At 37.4% G+C, this 21,431-nt stretch overlaps 1 protein-coding gene across 1 annotated transcript in view; it reads right to left on the bottom strand.

The window, feature by feature from the left end:
- The window catches only part of PIEZO2 (piezo type mechanosensitive ion channel component 2), a 133,331-nt gene that overhangs the window by 63,277 nt on the left and 48,623 nt on the right, over positions 1 to 21,431 (bottom strand). The window contains exons 17-28 of the mRNA XM_019649942.1: positions 20,994 to 21,194; positions 20,131 to 20,335; positions 19,911 to 20,012; positions 18,595 to 18,760; positions 16,393 to 16,636; positions 13,830 to 13,926; positions 13,183 to 13,342; positions 11,600 to 11,689; positions 9,484 to 9,605; positions 8,338 to 8,409; positions 3,923 to 4,029; positions 2,556 to 2,670 (exon numbers count right to left, since the gene is read on the bottom strand). Coding sequence (XP_019505487.1) covers positions 2,556 to 2,670; positions 3,923 to 4,029; positions 8,338 to 8,409; positions 9,484 to 9,605; positions 11,600 to 11,689; positions 13,183 to 13,342; positions 13,830 to 13,926; positions 16,393 to 16,636; positions 18,595 to 18,760; positions 19,911 to 20,012; positions 20,131 to 20,335; positions 20,994 to 21,194 — 1,681 coding nt within the window. The remainder of the gene's footprint in view (positions 1 to 2,555; positions 2,671 to 3,922; positions 4,030 to 8,337; positions 8,410 to 9,483; positions 9,606 to 11,599; positions 11,690 to 13,182; positions 13,343 to 13,829; positions 13,927 to 16,392; positions 16,637 to 18,594; positions 18,761 to 19,910; positions 20,013 to 20,130; positions 20,336 to 20,993; positions 21,195 to 21,431) is intronic.

Genomic DNA, 21,431 nt, shown 5'->3' with positions numbered 1-21,431 from the left:
CTCGCCCAGGAAGAGCGCAATGATGGTGCCAACTTGGGCCAGTGAAGCAACGTCCTCCACAACTAGACTGAAGAACAAAAGGACAGCAACTTGTCTGATCCCCTTCCCCCAATTCCTCAGTGCTGTTCCCATCCCCCAGTTCCCCAATTTAAAAAAAAATCTTAAAAAAGAAAAGAAAAGAAAGGTCTTGCTGTGAAGGTAACATTTGTAAAAAAAAGAAAAAAAAATATCTCTGAGGTTTAGTATCTTATTATGCAAACTCGCTTCTGCAAAATATTGATTCTTTAGAAAAATCTATTCTGCTAAATGTAAATAAAATTTCAGGCTTAAGAGCAAAATATGATGACATTTTCTTTAAAAATAACGTTATTAGAATATTGCTTTTAGATAATGCAAGAATCCCCAAAAAAGAAAATAAAAATGTAACTCTGTATTTATGAATATAATAGGTGCACAAGCCAGAGAAATTCTTTTGCTCTGGAGAAAATTAAATCATTGGTGAGGAAGGGGAGAAGGAGAGACGGAGAAGCTTAGTATCGAATTGAAGAGGTCTTGTAGAAAGGGTGAGAACCATTAAAATTTGACTATATTAAAAGGGAACTCCTGCTTCTACATATGATAGTCAACTAGTTCTTTCTCATTGAGATAAGAATTTAGACAATGCAAATAAGAGGAAACGAGGCAGGAGCAGAAAATCATTTGTTAAGTCCTTAATTGTAGGTAAATTATCTTGATGTTTGGAAATACAAACATTTTACAGTTCCTGGAACATTCGATAGAGGGTCAGTTTGGCCTCAGCCCATCTGTTTCAGGAAAAAGTTGATAATGAAGGCAGAGGAGGAAACATCCCTACTCTTACTGAATCAAGAAATGGAAGTTCCTTACTGAAAATTCTCAATTCTTACTTGGTAGCTGTAGCTGTCATCATTTGATGGGTCTCTCTAGGGCAGTGGTTCTCAACCTGTGGGTCTTGACCCCTTTGGGGGTTGAACGACCCTTTCACAGGGGCCAGGTACTCGTATGTGGGCGTATCTGCATGTGGGCCTGGAGACGGATAGAGAAGCAGTGTCTTGGTTCCTAAGACCATCGAAAATATGTGTTTTCCAATGGTCTTTGGCAACCCCTGTGAAAGGTTGAGAACAGCTGCTCTAGGGCATCAGACACAAGCACCACTAATCATAAGTAGAAAATACATGGAAATGTTTTAAATGACCTCTGGTTTCTCCAAACTGTACTGCACTAGTTTGTATTCCCAACTTAATCTTCAATTTTATTGATTTTATCTTAAATTTTATCATATATATTAAGGAAAAATGGGACTCATTTTACTGAAAACTTATTATGTAAAGAAGCATTTAATCTTTAAAACAGGAGAGAACTGAAGTTGGAGAGCCTTAACTGAAATTGGTTGTTTCATAAACTGTCCTTTAATTCAGGTGTGATTCAGGACTTTCTTTATGTTGTCTGTAAGAAGATTTTTTTTTAAAGTAAGATGGGGATAATTACATTATAATCTTTCATATAAATTCTTTTATATGAATGAAGAGACATATAGTAGTTATAAAAGGGAAATGAAAGAGATTCCTAGGAAAGTGGCAACAGTGAATATTACACTAAAAATCAGAATCTTGGCATTTAAAAAATAGCAGAAACCTAGACTTTTGGATCCTACTACTCAAGGTGGACCAGCTGCTTGCGCTTCACTTGGGAGCTTGAGAGAAATACAGAATTTTAGGCCCCACTGGACCTCTTGAATTTAAATAACCTGCATTTAAATAAGATCCCATGGGGAAATGTGAGAAGGACTGGTCTTGGTCACTCTCCAAACCATTTGCTTAACACCTGAGGAGCATAAAGACCTAAGAGCTGAAGTGCTTGCCTCAGTTGGGAGAAACAGCTTTCTTTAAAATACAATAGTAATTCATTATCTATGATTTTCAGTAATGAAATGACTACAGCACAGGTAACTGGATAATCCGTTGTGCATTAGATGAATTAACAAATAATCTTTAAACACTTTATTCAGCACTATCCCTGATGATGTGGGAAGGAGGCACGGGTCTGTACATGGCAGCACAGCCTAATAAGGAGCTGCACTGAATGCAGAATGGGAAATGGAAGATGACATTCAGTTTACGAAGATGGAAACGTACCAGGAAGCCAGAAAGAAGGAGCACAATAAGTTTTTTATTAACTTCTTTGTAATTTTACCAGCTTTCTGAGAAAAACTATTGTACTTTTTACACGTCATAACTGATGCATGCAACCAGATGTGACCCTTTTAAAGTGAGATGTGACTTAGACAAAACTACAAGAGGACAGAAAATAGATGTGTATCTACATTTTCTCTTTCTATTTTTCGATAGGCTCTGTTGTCAACTGAAAAACAAGAACCAAATACTAAGAAATTTGCCTTGTCAGAACTCTTTTTGGAAAAGTTTAATATTTCAAATTCTTATAATTCCTTCATTGTACGATCTATAGAAGAGGGAAAATGCAGATGTAGCAACAGGGATCCGCTTGTCTAACAATCTACGGAGCAGAGGGTCACACACAGTAAACATCAAATACCTTTGTAGCTCTGATTAAATACTGTAGAATAGTTTTGGGAAGTTTAATGACAGACTTTGGCAAGGCTAAAATGGCTGATGCAAACTTCCCAATAGCTCTCTACAAAGAAGGACAAAGTAAGAGTAATTAGTAGAAAAAAACAAGAAACTAATAATTTAATATATGACATCAGTATGAGTTTGTCTCTACAATTACATCAACTAGGTTTATATGTGCCAGTCATTGACGCTAGAATAAAATGTGCTTTGCTTGTAAGTTAGGAATAAGGAAAATAATCAATCATTGGAAGAAATCCATTCAAATGGTGAAGATGATCAGGGTCTCTCCATTGCTGCATGATAAGTGATGGTTAGAATAAAAATAAACAAGTCAAGTCATTAGTATTTGACAAGCCAGCAGTACACATGCACATAGACACAGTCATCTAGAAACACACATAGTTAGCACTGGTGCCAGTGAGAAAGCATGAGAGCAAGCTGTCTAGGTGAATGGTTTAGTTTTCCAATGTCATTAGGAAGACAGAAGTGAATGTAACCTGGCAGCTTGAGAAGACTTGGCCAGCAAACTGACAATGGCCGCTTCATGGACACACCACTTAGCTTGATGAATATAACTAATGTAACTAATGGGTAACAACTCCTAATGTGTGGCTCCTTCATTTAAAAAATATATGTAAGCTTTCATCCCATATGTAACTCTATTGACAAATCATCATGTTTAGGTAGCATTGATTATATACTCACTGATTCTACTATACTTAGGTTAGTGAGCTATATAACTGAGAATGGTATGGCAGGTTCTGAAAAAGAAAGGCAGTTAAGCTGAAAAAGGCAGAACTGTGCTAGATAGTTTCATTATTTCAATGAATTCTCAAATCTATAGCAATACAAATGAAACTAATTTTCAAAACAAACTAACATTTAAATGACCATCTGTTTCAAAAAAAGTATGTTATTTTCATGATCTACTATTTCACATATTGAAATATAAGTCCACTTATGCAATCCAAAGCAATGCCAGATAAGCTTTCCTCACCTCCTACTTGCAACAGAAATATAAAATTCACCCAAAAAGGCTTTATTTTTTGTTTCTAGCATCAGAAAATATTTTGACGCAAGTGAAAGGAGACCTGACTGGAATCGCATTCTTGCATAGCGGTAACTACAGCAATGCTGAGAGCAAGCAGCATTAATTTAATGAGACGTAAACAATTTCAAATGTAAATAAGAAACTTCTGGGAGCTATAACATATATGAACATGGCAGAAGAAGTCTAAGCCTGCAATCACGGCCTGTCAAAAAGAAAACTCTTCAACTAGCAAAGGACATGATTTCCCCAATCTCATAATTACCTGGAAAGCTGACTTTCTTGGAGGTTCTTCTTCTTCCTTTTTTAATTCTTCCTCTTCCTCCTCTTCGCTATCCGTTTCAAACAAATAATAATCTCCACTCCTGACCACTAAGCAAACAAAATATTTACTTATTTCTTGAAAGAGATATGAGATAATCAGAAGCTTATCAATGAAATGCACACACACCCCCAAATATACACATACATTTTCTATAAAAAGACCACAGCAAGAGATGTTGGTAGGGAGGAAAAAAATAAGAGATGAAGAATAATCATTCTAAGCTATGCTACATGGTTTTGGCATGACTAGGTCTATAGAGCATGAGGCCTTGTCTATGGTATGTAAGAGAATTGGTCAGTACTGGGTTCACCTGGTATTTTCTTCCTTCTTCATTGTAAATTTTACATTGATGCATCAAAACAACTCTGAAGCAATCTGTTTTGTTACTAAGATGACCAAAATAACTGAAAACTATTTTATTATTTCACAATTTGGCAATTTGGGTCCTTTAGACAAGGCCAAAGTGAAGTGGAGGATTTGGTGTTGCCTAAATGGGTCCAAACTATTGCAGAAAAGCCAGTCAGGAAGACTCAGGATCAAGAAACAGTGTCAGCAACGTTCTACCTCACTTTATACTATGCAGGCCTGGCTTCTCCACAAGGTGACACAAGGGACATAAGAAATATGGCAAGATATTTCAAAAGAGTTTTTTTGTTTGTTGTTTTTTAAGAACACATTGCCATACGAGAAAATGGGCAGATAACATAAAAAAAAAATACCCAGCCACAATAATGCCACCACCACCACTCTGGCTGTTTCTATATGTAGCATGAGAGAGACTGAGGCACAGTGGATATGGTCCATACAATTCAGTGCTGTTAGGCTTCTGGTCAACCAGGAGCGTCCTAGCCGCTTATTGAAATTTGAAGAGACCTGTACTGACCATAATAAGACAAAGCACAAACAGTAAAGATCGTCTTTGCTTTGCCAAGTATTTGCTCTACAAGGATATATTGCTATGCTAAGAGTTGGGAACAGAGACAGTTGAAATGTCCAAAGATTTAAAGAAATTTAAGAACCAAATCTTTATGAGTTTGATCATTATTTTCAGTTTATCAGAGAAAAGAGACCCAGTATACACATTTCTGATGCTATAAGAACTGTACCATCATTGTAGGAAAACATATAAACATTTTCAAGTTATATTAAGTTTTCAAATGCTGAGGTGTCTTTTGGATGACATACATCATATATTCAGTTATCTTTTGGACTTATACATTGTAAAGTAATGGAAAACCTTGGCTTGTTTAAAATTAGTTGCTTGAATATCACTAAACATGGTCAAAAGTTAAATAATTTTGCCCATGATTTCAGACATATCTGAGGCCTCCATCCAGGAAGATGCAGAGTGAATGAATTGGGCCTTATATCCTTGAACAGAAGCACTGTGATCTGTTATTTTATTTTTTATTTTTGAAGAAAGAACCAGACCCAGAGTACTGGGTCCAGGCCTGAGGAAATAAATGCAATACAACATAAGGTAAGAGTAAGCAAGAACAAACCAAAGTTACAGCATTACGTTTGACAGTGAGGAGACTATTAAAGTAATGCCTTCATGTAAGCTCAGAGATTTGCAGGAAAGTTCTATGGACTGTATGTCACATGGTCATTGGTAAAAACAGAGTATTATAAGATTGAGCATTTAACCCTCATTATAGGCTTTAAAATCAACAGTAGCTTAAATTGTATTCAATCATACCTTCTATAACTTTCATCCATGTGGACACTGTGAGCCCAAATATTTTTCATCTCAAGCAGTCATAAATTGATTTTATCATTTAAAAAACTTTACCAATTTGTATATGAGAAGTAGAATTAACACATTAAAAAAATAAGAAAAATGTTGAGTCTTCTATTCCTTTATAAAATGTTATTGAAATAAAACTAGAAAAATAACAGAGAATATTTTCTTTAGTGCTATCTACTAATAAGTAGAGAAATTCATACACATGCATTTGTTAGTTCAGAAAGAGACTCTGCCTCCAGTCTGTGTCCACATATGTATCATAGATGTTGATGGTATTGCTGAACAACTGAGTATGAAAATAACTTTTAAAATCCCACCCTCTGTGATGGGCTCCTTATTTCAAATATTTCACAGTAAAGTCAGGCTTGGCATTGACTTATGCAGTATAGAATTGATGTGAAGGCATATTATACTGAATGGAAGGTATCATTGAACAGCAATAATGCATCTGTATGTGTGTACATAGGTATGGAAGTTGGAGATTTGTCACTTGCAGACTATGTTAAAATAGTGAATGTTTACCAGTAATATGAAGAACATAGCAATGTTATTATACTATCAATGGATTTACTCAAAGGTATATCAGCTACACTTATTTTTATATTTGGCACCTCTAAGAAATATCTATTTAAAAGCCCAGTGACTTTTAAAGAAATAAGGGCTTTTAATAAAGTGTTTCTAGATCTGAAGAAAAGTTTTGGAACTTTTATAGCCTAAAAAATAAACCACATATTCATTCCTTTTTTTCCCTCACAAGCTTGCAAAAAGAAATACATTTTGTAGAAAAATTTTAACACCATGCTCAGAATCTGATTCCAAACCATGAATTACACACATTCCTGCATTATTGCACCATCAGGTATTGGAACGAGGCACATGTAGTTTAAAACCAGTCTTCAAGAACTTGATATAATGAGGGTAAAATGAATCAGAAAATCTAAAGTCAATAACCTTCATAAGAAGTTCTTTAAATTATTCCCAACTTGTAAAATGATTATCAAAGACCGTATCCAATTCCTTCTGAAATGCAATGTTTAAATGAAAAAGGAAATACAACCACAATGATTGCAATGGGAATTCACCCCAGCTGAAAGGACAAAGCATTCAGTCTGACATAATTTTGAAATGGATAGGTCTCTCTTAACTAGCAAAGGGCCCTTTAAAAACAGAAAGATAGGCATAGTTTACTTGTGACTTGATAGAAATAGGCATATAGTGCAATGCATTATTAGATTATTAGCATGACTAACATGCCAATGGACAATAAATTAAAGTGTCACACAGAATTTCAACTTGAATGTTTGTCTTCTGACTTGGGTAACAAATTAGATGAAACTTTATAACTCATGGATTTTTTTTTCCGTCAAAATGCTAAAATTCAATATTTGGGATTAAATTTAATTACATCTAAATATACTGAGCAAATTTTGAATATTGCTTCATTAAATTGGCTTACTAATTTCAGAAAATTATTTTAGAGCAAGAGAGGCCAACACCAGATCTAGGTGACACTAGGAATTAGGTATGGGAAAAGATTCTGATCAATCTGATTTTCTAGTGATTCTGACTATCCCATTAGTAGAGCCTCTTCCATCATCATGTGATGTTATGGGTCTTGGTGACATTGTCTGATTACACTAGCTACAGTTATAGAAACATAGTATAAGACATAAAAGATGAAAGACATTACAAGTAATTTTCAAAATAATTAATAATTAATCAATATTCTAACACATTTAAGAAAGGCTAGATTCAAATGGATCATTTCATTTTAATACCATTGGTCAATAGTGAGTGATATTTCTTTGGCTAAGCAGAACAGATATAGCCACTGAGGTCCATAATTCCTCATTCTTCTTTAGGACCAGGAGGGAAAAACACTAATTGTATATGGATATCAAGTTCTGCTTTTCAAAATCTGTTTTCTGATTTTGCTCTTAATTCATATGGCTGAGCTTCAGGTGGCTCTGAGCCACATGCTGGACACTGGATTTGGAGTGCAGTTTTAGAGTCTTTTTGAAACTAAGGAGGAGGCAGAGTGAGAAAGTAAATTCACTTTAAGTTATCTTCATTTTTATATTTAATAAACTGGCAAAAGTCCTTACATGCAAATAAAATTAAAGCTCTGGGAATGAGGGTGGGGAAGGCTAATTGGCATCCATGCCTAGTGCCTTACAAAGAGGGTCACAAGCACTGTGTTCATAATGATTATCCTTCAACCAGCATCCAGGAGGAGCTGAAACTCAGTTTTAATAAGCGTTTTCAGCCATAGAACAAATACATACCAGCAGAGCTCTAGATCTCAGAAGTGGATAACATAGTGTCAATTATTCTTCCTTTTCCGAGCCCATAAATGGTGCTCAGGAGTATGTAAGCAACACATTTGGCTTTCTTCAGCCAGCACCAAAATAAGCTGATCTTTCTGGAAGATTCCATCTACAGGGCTCAGAGACCCATTTACATCACAATTTTCCTATATACTGACCCCCTATCAAGTCACAAGGATCAAACCATGCATGGAACACACAGGTCATGGGGACGCCTGAATTCTGGTCAAGGATATAAGGGTTAGAATCAATGAAATTGTAAGAGGATCGAGAAAACCTACTGGAAGCATGATCAACCCAAGGCCGCCACCACTGCTTTTTTTTGCCCTTGGCTTTCTTTTTGTCTGCTTCTCCTAAAATAAAATATGTCCAAATATTAATTCTTAGAAAGTGAGAAAACAAATTTTGAAAACCACGCTTTAACATCTCAATTGTCAAAATCTAGATAAGTTGCAAAAGTAATCCGAGGTCAGGAAAAGGAACTATACCAAATCTAAAAAGGTTACATGTATTAGCAGCCCATTTCACAAGGTAAATACTAAATGTTCTATTAACACTATGCCACAGTTTCATTTTCTTTTTAGTAAATGAGGGTATAGAAAGAAATATAAAAAAGAAGGGATTATCTGTCAAAAATACATTTCACATTGAATTTTCTATTCAATTAACATAAAGAAGCATCACCCAAAATTTATAGAACAATTTAGTGGCAAATACTTTGTTAAAATGTATAATACCCCATAAGCAGGAATCTTTCGTGTGATTATTTTAATGCATGGCTGAAAAAAATATAAATTTACTGGTGATAATAGAGACTATGTACTGGAAAATATCATGCATTAATTCTTCATTCCCTTCAAAAAGAAAAGCATGCAAACATCTACAAAAAGACCTTTAAAAACTTAATTTGATATATATATATATATATAATTAGATATAATAAACATATATTTCATCTTAAGTTTCAATGGAACAGATAATAACTATATGATATTCTAACTGCTATTATTCAGATACCACATAAAATATGCATATATACTTAATTTTCATATAAAATTTATAGAAATCAAGGATAACAGTAAGTTGCGTATCTGAAATATCTTCCCTAAAAGAACAAATTAAGCAAATTCATGTCCATTTTCTTCAGAAGCACTTATCTGTGAAATAGAAACTAGGTTATGTGTTGATTTTTAAGTTGTCTTGCTGAAGAAAGGATATTCGTAAAGTCATGGATTCATTAAATATGTACTTTATAAGATAAATAAATGTATCCCATTCACAATGGGAAAGTAAAACCTGCTAAGTTAAAAAGAATACATTGATAATATTGGCAGAATGAAAAGTAACATTATTTTACAGCCCTACCCCAAATCATGCTATTATTCAATGTCAAGGTATTTGAATAAGAGGGAAATGTCTCGACATACTATCGTCATCCTCTTCAGAGTGTTTGTGGATGTCTTGGCCTTCCCCTGATTCCTGGGTCAAGCTCAGCATCCTCTCCTTACCCTTTTTGTATTTCTGTTGCCTGGCCTTGATGCGATCCATCCTGTAAGATGCAAGAGCAGCAGCAATGCCAAGAACACGTCCATAGTTATATGATTATACTTTGGTTTTGTACTTTTATGTATATAGCTAAAATCAAGAACAAAGTGGTCAATATTTGGGACTTTTTAATAGTTTCTTATTAGTAACAAGTATCTCCATTTTTTTTATATACCCAAGCTAATTTGCACTACACAAATGCTAGTCTTAATAATATGATCAATAATAATTATGCTACAGTTTGATACGGAATACTTTATGTCCACTGACACCTTGTACTATAACCAATCTGAACAAAGCATATTATGAAATGTAAGTCTTTTATTCTCCTATGTTTTGCATTTTAAAAAATAATATGTCTATCTTACACAGTTGCTGTGAACATCAAATTAAAAGATATATGAGTGTGAGAACTGTTTTGTAAATAGCAAGTCTTTTCTCAAATGTTCGTAAGTATTCTATTAGACAATATGCCTCTCCTCTATTTCAAATCTAATATCTTATTAGATATGGAAAATGATACATTTTCCATTATAAGATCTGGAAAAATGGTTCATTTCACCTTTAATTATTGATTTAGTGCCTTTTATTTTGTCTGCTTATTCAGGAAGTCTATTCAGAAACTGTAATGCTAAACTCTATTTCCCAGGTCTGCTCTCCTGAAATGTTTCATTTCTTAATTTAGTTTCTTAAAATTCAGGATATATTGCTCAAGTTTTTAAACTGATTTAAGCACTAATTCTGCTTTGTGTAGCTTAAACAATATTTTCAGTTTGTTTTTTGCAATGATCATTACCTTTATTCTTTTTTATTCTGACTTTCTGTCACTTAAGCAAATGAAAAGATTGAGTGATGTGAATTATAGTAACAGGTCTCATTTAGGTAACATATTCTAAATGTGGATCCAAATTTGTTATTTCTCTAGACTTGATTTAGGTAGCTAGAAATAACAATAGTAACAGTTACATCATATTGTATTCAATATTATATGTAATATCATATCTTCACTTGTGAAAATAACCATGCTATGGGATAGTGTAATTTATACTAGCAAATAGTTTTGCATGGGGAAAAGTGAGGTCATAAAAGAATGAAGCAGTCTTAGCAAACTCAGGAAATTTTCCTGGTAGGGTGATAGAATGTCTTTATTTTCTTGGGAAAAGTGGTTAGGTTCTGATTTTTAGACCATCAGCTCTTAAACCTGGCCCCTGAACACATGAAGTGCTACCAATCCTCAGAAGTTCCATTCATTGCTAGAAATTTCACTCTATGAAAATTCTTTACAATGGGCTAAAAACAAAAAACAGAGTTCAGAATTCTTAAATATGTTGGGTAAAGTCAGTCCATTACTTGACTTCTCTAGAATGTTGTGGTGGAAAAGGTCTTGAACTAAATATAGGGAAATATGGGTTGTATTTCTAGTGCTGCCTCTAGTTAGTTACGGATTTTAAGTCATCTAATATCATGGGTCATCAGTTTCTTCCCTAAGAGACCAGATTATATTACCTCTAGAGATCCTTCCTTCCAGAGCTAGGACTCTGAACCTATTCCCTTTCCCACAGATGTAATGATCATTTACTTCAAGTGTCTGGCATTGGGCAAGACGCTGTCTCATTCATTAACTTGTTTAATCTTTATAAAAACCCAGGTAGACTCATGGGCACTAATTTAAAACAGGACGTTGAAATTCAGAGAATTTGAATGACTTGCTCAAGGTTCCAAAGAAAGCAGTTGAACTAAGATTTGACACTGGTCTTACCCAAGCCATCTCCCCTTCCATCAGGCTGCAGCCATGTTTCTTTTAAACAACTTCCATTTTTGGTCTAGCAGCATAAGTCACAGCCTGACATGAGAATAAATACCTAGGCAGTTGTGAAAGTTAACACGAACAGGTTTTTCAGGGAGGTTAGTCTTCTTGAGAGCTGATAGTGGTTGAATGAAATCATACAAACCAAAGATAAAAGGGAAGGAGAAGGAGAGTAAATGAAGCATTCTTACTGCCTCTTCAGCTGATCCATCGACTTTTTCTCTTCCTCAATTCTTGCCTTTACAGCTTTTACAATTGTGGCTTGGAAAAGTTCAGCCCCTCTAAAGGAAAATTGGAAACAGAACAAGTTAGTATTTCTATCGTTGTTACTCACCTTACCCGGAAATGATTACTAAGGGTTAAAGCATTTCTTTTTGGGCTGTTGACTGGAGTTTCTTAGGTGGGATTGGGAGTTACAAGGCCCTGTCTAGAAGCCCCTTCCCAGTAGGCAAACAAAGCACAGCCTGCCTGGGAGAGAGTGGCTGCTTACAAACCTGGGAGGTCAGTAAAAATAAAATGGTTTGTGTTTTCTAAGACATTAAAAGCCATGTGCCTCTTCAAACCTACCCCACAGAACATTACACCTCAGCAAAGTGTTACTCACTTGACCCTATTATAATTGTCACACTAGGAAACATTTGCAAAGAGAAGTGATTAGCTTTCTACTCAATGCACAGAAAAGGTTGTGGAATGAGCTAAGGATTCCTTAAGGAAATATGCAAAGTTGGAGTGCAAGCCCTATCAACAGGATTTTCAGTCTCCTACCTCATCTCTTTGATTCTCTTCTTTCTATCCTTCCAAATCCTTTTTGTTCTTTCTCACATTTCAAGCCTGTTTGAGAGTTCCCATAGATTTCATCAACATCTCTTAATATCCTCAACTCTGTCCCATTGTTATTGGTCACATACACTTGGCAAATCCCAAGGCCTGCAGGATCCCAATGGTGTGCCAGCCTGTGCTTAGATAGGCTAATAACAGTGGTGGAGAGAACACATGACTGGCAGACTATCCGTTGTGGCACACTCCCCAGAAATTTCTTCTGCTCCTCTCTAGTGGCTATTTCAAACCTCTTACATTTTTCTCAAATCTCAAATTCTGCCAAGGGCTTTCACTCTTAGTAAATGCCCTAGCTCCCTACTTCTCAGAGAGAACATAAGCCAGGAAGCAATTATTTGCTCATCTTCCTGCCACCCATCCTGTGGATGCCCTGTCATGCAGTGACAGAGGAAGAGGTGACATTCTCCTGTCTAAGGTTTGCCTGTGCTCACGTTCCTTCCCCACCTGCAGCCTGAGGGACTCCATCCTTCTCTTTATTCCTCTCTTCCTGCGTTTGCAGTCATTCTACTGCTATGGAAACCTGCTAATCAGCATGCAAACATACTCAAATCCTACTAATCTTAGAAAAAGGACCCATGTACACCCCACATTTTTCTATGTATTGTCTTACATCACTGCCCTTGCACAATCAAATATCTCACAGTCACTATCTCCAAGTCTTTACCTTCAACTTCAGTTCATTGGTGTTTGGCTCTGATTCCCATCTACTGAGGTCACTGATTTCATTATTAAATTAGCCAGTGTCTCTGAGATGGGTGCAGCAATCTAGGGGGTCACACACCTGGCTGTTGACACCACCCCCCTCAACCCCACCTCCAATCTCAATGGCATTCCTTTTAATACCTAGACCTCTTACCAGCCTTTCCCTCTAAATCTACAAGATCAGGGGCAAACACTAGAAGAAGGGTGGAGTCTAAGAAGGATAAGCACACCCTACCTCGATGCCAGGATCTGTGAAGCTTTTATATCTGCCACAACATGCAGGAAATAGTAACTCATGAAAACTCTTCTCTGAAGCAGGAGGAAGGCAAAACATATGCTGTCCCAAATAATTCCTGCTTCACCACTGGGTAGTTTACATGAAGAATCATCACGAGCTGGGGCAAAAGAATAGAAAACATTAAAATTAACATCCATTTTCATTGTTCTATAAAATAGCATTTATTTTATAAAACCTGTGGTGTGATCAGGCTTGGGAATTCACACAGGTATGAAAGCAACAGTCTGATCCATCAAATCAATTATAAGTTGATTTAATTACAAGCAAGGCAATGCACTTCAAATCCAATATGAATGTTGATTCACAAGGCTGACCACAAAGTGAACACTTGACAACATAAGGCACAGGAGGGACTCTTTGTCAGGGAGGGATTGTTGAAGACAATCCAAGGTGCCTAGAGCAGGAGCACTTCATGTTATGGCCATAGATTCACAATGCAGCACAATCCTATAGCCTCCGTGTAGAGATTGAACTCTACATTTACCTCTTTTCTTTACTTGCTTTGGCCCAATTTTTAAATGAGAACAATACAGCTGTCCTTCCTTCTTTGTTCTTCTGTTCTCAAATTTGCTGTTCATACTTACGCATTTTATAGCCTTTGACTGTGCAGGCCAGGCTGAAAGCTTGTATTAACCAGCAACTATTTTCAACCAAGTTTTCGATGTAGCCACATGCTCCTATCTGAAAAACAAGCGGGAAAGGCAAATTCTGAAACTCTGAACCTAGAAAAAGCTTGATGTCTTCTGACCCCAACATGTGCAAGAATTCACAAAGTCTCAGTGCCAATGAATGCAGGAGGTGCTGATAGTACTTAAAATTACAGTCACAATGGGGTAGTACAATTGATGCCTCAGAAGTACCATCATTTCCTAGGGAAAATGAAGGCCAATAAGTAAAGGAATGTGAAGTTTCCTTTAGTGTGAGTTTTTCTGCACTTGGAACACTTCTCTTTTCAAAAAAGGAAATCTTGGATTATGGTATGAACAAGCTGAGTTCTGTTTTAGCAAGTAGGTGAACACTGAGCCCCAGGACTCTGATTTTGGTACTTATTTTCTCACAAGTCATCCATATTAAACCTGTGCTATTTGCCAGAAAATCATTGCAAACATAAGCTTCATGATATATAGTTGTTAGAATAGGAGCAGAATATGTGTTTTGAGATTTTTTTTGGCCAATTCTCTGGGTAAAGAAATCTTCTTTGTTGATTTGTATGTGGCTGTCTCATAACAATGATTTCTTGTCATAGTTAAGGTTAAGTTCACATCCTGAGGGGAAAAAGTTTAAACAAACATTAATCATTGCAAGCCAGCATTTAAAGGTGATGGCTGAATTCTGTATATTTCCTGGTAACATATGAGGTAGAATATAATTAGGATTTGCTCCCAAATCAGCAGGTACCCAGCAGGAGTACCCATCCAAACATGCTTTCTGTTCATATTTCAGTCCTATACAGCCATGCTTTTGCTTAGGTTCCCTAAATTAGGAATATCCTCCCCTCTTTGTTTCCCTGGGCACCTTCAATCTATCTCTCAGGTCTCTGATGGGTTCAAATGGCATCACCTCCAAATAAGCCTGTTCCCAACTTATGTAGGCAAGGTATAAGGTACTCTTTTTTGTTTTGTTTTGTTTTCCTGAAATATTGTGATAATTAGCATCAACAGATCATATTATAATTATAAGTAGGTTTATCTTCAGTTTTAGAATGTGAATTCTTTGAGGGTAAAACGTGAGTACTATTTATCTCTAGCTCTTCCAGATATAAAACAAAGAATAGTGCCTAGCAAAGAACAGTGCAATGTAAGTTTATAGAATGAATGAATGTATCTTTGTACCCATACACTTTGTATCCATATATTTTCCAGGAATGAATGTAGGGATCAGCTATCGGCAATGGATCCTTCACCATCAGAATGGCTTTAGAATGAATGGTGTTCTGTTGTCCTATCTTATATTCTCTCCTTTAACACTCACTACTATCCCAAATGTAAATAAATAATAGTGGGGGGAAATGGATAAGTAAAATGGATAGTCACTTTTACTATCAATTAGAAAATTAACACTTCAAAAGACTGTGAACAAACTAATTATTGAAATACATATTCATGGTTACACAGACTTAACTTTCCAAGACCTCTAAACACAGCAGTGGATGTACAAATAAATAAATAAACAAAAAATAAAAAATCCAATTCTTTCACAGTTGAGTTGTCTGCCTGGTGAGCTCATCTTTAAGTAGCTAGGAAGGGGAGACACAGGAAGTCATTACATCACTGTTCTTCTAATGCCCAGGTATAGCCTGGGAGTAGCAGGCAAAAGGATTAACTTTAAGTTAGGGCCAATAGAGACGTATTAACTTCTTCAGCTCGTGAAAGGTTGTTATTCAATATCCTGAAATGACAAATAACTGAACTGATGTCCATGTGGCTCGAAAGGTTTTATGTGACTCTGGGAATCTGAGGAGGAAGTTTGAGTTATCTACCAGGTCAGGGGAAAAGCTGTGTCCTGAAACAGGCAAACTTTTTAGAGGAAAGAGGTGGGTTTTCTGCAACCCTCAGTTGTCTTAGCTGGGCCCTGATCAGGATGCCTGTGCTCAGAGGCAACCAGGAACCTATGGTTTCCTCTGTGTCTACCCAAATTTCATGGGTACGTAAAACATTCATGCTCTCAATAGTCTATTCCCTCTCATTCCCCACCCTACACAGTGTTATAGAGAACTATGTTCGTTTTATTTAATACTTCCACAGCCTTTTCTAGATAAGAAATTTGTTTTAGCCAACATGATATGACTCTTGAAGAGATTCAAAGACAGATTCAACTCATAAAAGGGTCATTTTGTATTATAGTAAGAGGAATAACAAATTATTCCTCAGAAGAGATGGGATTTTTATTAATAAAATATGTTTTAAAATTTATTCCTACAAATACATATCCTCTTGTCATATGACCTTGAGATGATGGAAAAAGGATTCTGTTTAATATGGCAAAACAAAGAGTAATAAATGGTCATTTGAATTGTGAATTTGCAGCATCTTATTTGGAGCTTTTAAGAAAGCAGTATGATGGGCAATGGGCTTTTAATAACCACTGAATAGACTGTTTACTCTTACACTGAAACCACAAATGTGTTACACAGTGGGAGCCACTTACTGACAGTATGTTTTTCATCGTAATCACAAAAATGTTGTATGCAATCAGCCAGTCCCAATAGCGCAGGATACTCTTGATTGGTTTCAATAGCAAATCACCCCCAAAGAGCAGGAAGTAGAAGCAGGCTACCAAGTAACCCATGCAAAAGATGCTGATCCTGGTTGTCCCGGTGATGAAGATGATGGTGAGGACAAACCAGAAGAGGTAACTGAAGATGATCACTTTGGACATATCTAAGTATGATCTGGAAAACAAAACCGAACCATCAGAGGACAGCAAACACAAACAAACAAATTAAGTTGGGAGATTCTACTTTAATAAGAGAAAAAAAAAAGTCATACTATCCATTTGACTCTATAGGAAAGCACTTTGCCAGTCAGGCTGTGAGCTCTGTATTCATCTTTCATTTGAAACTGCCTGGTCTGCAGAAAATGCTCACCTAATTAGTGATAGATGACTAGGTAAGTTGTGAAAACACTGTGTGTGTATTTATCATCCTCGGATTTGGGCCACATTTCCTACAAACAGTAACATTTCCTGCCTACTAACTTGAGTACTAAAAGTCCTCTTTGTCTTTCTATAGGAGGCATGAATAATTGTATGGCAAAGAAAATCCTAGGATACAGATGCCTCCTGAAGCAAGAGGACAGTTAAGAATGGGTTTCTTTTGATAAACTAGAAATGAATAGATTTAAGCAATTCCATGTTATAGATTTAAGCAATTCCATGTTATATACAAAGTTTAATTAGAGATAAAAGGCTCTCCTTACAGCTGAGAAGTAATTCTGACAAAGCAGACATAACCACAATGGGGCTTGTTCAATACTCTATTCAATACTGTCTGTCTTTGCCTGTCCCTGGGTGGAGTCAAAGTCTCTTTTTAGGGAGCCATTCCTCCCCTGTGACCTTTCTGGTGGAAGGTAAGGCAGCATTTAGGTCTCAGTCATCTTGTGATAAATAGCAGTTGCTGGGAGTTTCCCTAGAGTAGTCAGCAACACCTGACAAAAGTTATCCCTACAAGCCACTTCACATCTGTATTTGCATAATTAGAACATCTGTGTTTTAGAGGTTTTGTTTTGTTTGTTTATCTTCCTAGGCTTGGGGAGAAGCACAGAAGAGCCAGATCTGGATCACTTCTTTGATTAACGATCATTACTTTGCAGGGATTAATAAGTACTCTCTTGATGAAATATGCATCACGCTTGACCTACCCAACATTATTAGAGAATGTATTGTGCCTTAAAAGTACATTGTCAGGTAAGTGAACTTTAGAATTTCACTCTTTTTAGAGTACAATACTCAACAGTTAAATGTTTTCATAATTTGTTTTTCTAAAATATATTACACACTTCTTTGACTTCATACCCAAAGGAGAGTGGATAAAATGTCCGTATTTCTCAGTATCCCAGGATCATCATAAGTAGAGTTAGTGACTAACTCAAGACATCATATCGGAATGCACACAAGGGCTTCTGCTGTGTGTGTGTAAAGGAGGCATAAAACATAACACCAATTTGTCAGACTCCTACACTGATGGTTGAGTTCAGTTTTAAAGGCTTCATAGGACAAGGGAGCTGACTAGGGAGGCAGATGTGAGTGCTCTCCATGGGGCGGGCCTAAGATGAAAAAACTATGAGGGCTTGGAAACCCAGAGAATGCAGAAGGAATATGCAGTGAGAAATTTAGTTTGGTTTAAACACAAACTCTGTGGAGGAGATGATCAGGCTGCCAAGATCAGCTGTCACCAGACTGAGAAAGGCAGAAAGTGTGCTACAAAGGGAACCCAATGCACAGCCACAGAGAAGACAGTGCTCAAGGAGAGTACCAGCACAGTGTAGCTGTGGTGACCAGTCGTCCTTGGTGCCCACTGAATAAAGGGGGTGAGGAGGAGGGATGGGATGAGGAAGAGGGACAGGAGATGAAGAAGATGGACAGAGGGTGAAGAGGAAAGATCTCTGCAAGAGAGGCAAGAGGCAGTATTATGAGCACATGTCAGTTTGTAAATGAATGAGAGGACACAAACTGATGCAAAATAATTCAGAGACTCAGCTTCTAGACTAGTGAGCCACCCTGTCCCATGTTTATTAGTTTCATGTGTACAATCACCTGTCAGTGTCCCAAGAATGGCAGAGAGAGAATTGGAAGTAGAGGTACATACTCTAAGTGAAAGGCATACAGGAAAATGGCTTTGAAACTAGTTACCTGCAGTGAATGAAATCTGGCACAGGGTTATGCTGGCTGAAGGAGGCCGCATCAAGATTCATGCAAATCTCGACATTGTCCCCCGCCATGATTCTCACTGCAGCCTTATTTTCATCCTCAAAAATCTGCCGTTGTAAGGAGGCACACAGAAGCAGCATGAAGTCATCTGGTAAGGCAGAGATAAGATAATTAAACCTGGGTTTACATAATGAAAAAAAACAGTCTCTATACAGCATGAGCTGCTCCTTAACTCATAAGTGGGTTGTGTTCCTGATTCATGGTACAAGTCTTCCTGGATTCTAATGTTGGGGCCAAGTTCCACCTTTCCCTTCATGTAAGAGGGACCACAGACATTCCAGGGGCTCACAGTAGGAGAGTCCCTGGAGTTTGTCTGCATGTTGGTGAGTGAAAATATCAGTTGCTAGTTACTAGTCTTCATGACTCTTTACTTGCACTTATCTCCCACTCAAGTTTCGAGGAGGCCATTTGAGCACTTTTCCCCATCTTTATCTTTTTACATGTAGTAGAAGCAGACATTTGTGTTTTCCTTTATCCTCTCCATTTCCCTTTGCATTTGTAATCAGGCTCTTTCCACAGCAGACACTGTAGTGAGGATTGGTGAGAGCAGGTGACAATTATGGGCTGATCTGCGAGAGTCGGGGAGAAGTCTGATGAGCTATCCTTGTCGCTGACGGGCCCAGAAAAGGCCCTCACACCAGTCAGGCTGGCAGCCTCCAGTCCAAGTTGTTTCATTGTTCTTCAAATGAAAATTGAATGTGTTTAGGCAGCACACTCTGGGTTTCCATAGCACCCAGCACTGCCTATTGTCTTAGGCGGGAGATGACAACCTTAATCCTTGGATCATCGGCCTGACCTTTGAAGGGCTTGGGACTGAAGCGCAGCTCAGGAGCACCAGCAACTTGGATAGCATCTTCGTAGCTATCACAGCCTTATCTTTAGATTTGGTCTGTCTGTGGTGGCAGTGAGAAACATCTGCTTCACAAAATATAAGGCCGCCCTCTTCAGCCTACCTTCTAGAAGGTGGGTGTGTGGGTTGTGTGTTGGGGGGTAGGGGTAGGTGGTGAAATTATTCAAGTGAATATGGTATTTCAATGTTTCTTTATTAATTTTGCAAATGTAATATGGCAAGTAGAAGCCATTAGTGACTTGTGATATTAATGTATTGAGACAAGCCTTTACATGATTATAAAGTTCAGTGGAAGAAGCAAAGGCACTAATGCATAACACATGAAGATGGATTAGCAAATATAAAACCAAATACCAATGCACTGTGGCCTCAAGCCTGCAACACTTACAGACGAGAAACACAGGGTTGGGCCGCACAATGAAGTCTGGGAAATACAGCCACTTTATGATGTTGTCATTGAAGTTGGAACCCTTGAATCTCCATGGGTAATCTGCAGGGAGGGAGGTGGAGAGGCCCAAAATCAATATGCTTCTTTGCTGCCCTTTGCCCACTGTGTACAATGTAGGGGTGGATTGTAAAAGCAGCTGGCTCCTGGGGAGGGCACTAACCTCTGCAGGGAGCAGGGGGGATGCCTATGCAGATGAAGTACTGGAATGTGATGATGCATGCCAGGAAGCAGCAGTACTTGGGCCAGATCTCTGCTATGGCTTTTCTTCTGCGTCGATATAAGACAGCAATCAGCCAGCAGGCGTGAATCATGGCATAGAAATCCATTCGCTGACCAATTACGTTAACTGACATTAGGAAACAGGTCTGTGTAAGGATAAAAAGAGGCGAAAAAATGGGTTTGCAGGGAAGGGGAGTGGTGTCAGCTGTCAGCCCTGTGTAGGCAGCAGAGACCTGCATTCCTGAGAGTAGGTCTCTCTGCACATGTTCACCAGGTCTTGCCTTTTTAGGTGTCTTTTAGCATGAAGACTGTACAAATCACTTCCTAGGGAAAACTGAATACATCACGATTAATAAGAACCACTTCAAACCATGAAGAAAACTATAGCTAAGATCTCTTCATGAGAAACACTGCTCCAAATACATTCTTAATAGGAACAGGCACTACCACAACCATTTCAGGTCAAAACAGTTCATTTTGGTTAAGGTTACGTTTTCAGAATGCACAAAACAATATTTTCAGAATGCACAAAAATAATAAGAAACCAGTTAAAACAATAAGTGATATCCATGCATCTGTAAGCCTACTGAGATCCAGAGAGCCTGAGTTCATTGTTGAGAGAAGGGGCCATCTTGAAAACTTTCAATGAAGCCAATCAAGCCTTCAACAGGCTCTCTTCCTGCTGATCCTGAGATCAGTACTAATGGCCTGCAGATGTGCAACGAAGCTCCAGTGGTCAACTGGCCAAAAGCAGCTACTGGGATTTTCACAGAAAAAAGAAAATGCATCAGCAAAGAAACTCACCTCCAGACCAAATTTGTAGAAGAAGTAATTTATGAAATATTTGGCACAGTTAATAAGTCCATCATCTAGATGGAGTCTTGTAATGTCATGAAAGATGGTTTTAGACACAGGGGCTGTGAGGTTGTTTCGACCTCGATAATATTCCTGATGGCGGTAAACTGTAACTTCAAAGGCCAGAATGGCCAGCATCAGGAGATTATTCTACAAAGCAAGAAAACACAGCTGTGTGAAGCCAAATGCTTTATGATCTTGGTTATTTTAAGCAATCCTTATAATAAATCATTTTATTCCATCCATTCTTGATATCTAAAAGGACAAGGTTTTATAAAATCTCACCTCTGTAAAATTATAGCCCTTCGATGTTCATTTTCCCTATTTTATGGTAGCAAGTGTAGAGTTATCTTCCCGATGCAAATCAGAGTAATTTCCATGATAATA

Source organism: Hipposideros armiger, unplaced genomic scaffold (genome assembly GCF_001890085.2).
Source record: "Hipposideros armiger isolate ML-2016 unplaced genomic scaffold, ASM189008v1 scaffold_136, whole genome shotgun sequence".
Classification (NCBI taxonomy): domain Eukaryota; kingdom Metazoa; phylum Chordata; class Mammalia; order Chiroptera; family Hipposideridae; genus Hipposideros; species Hipposideros armiger.
This window is presented reverse-complemented; position numbering and strand designations above follow the sequence as displayed.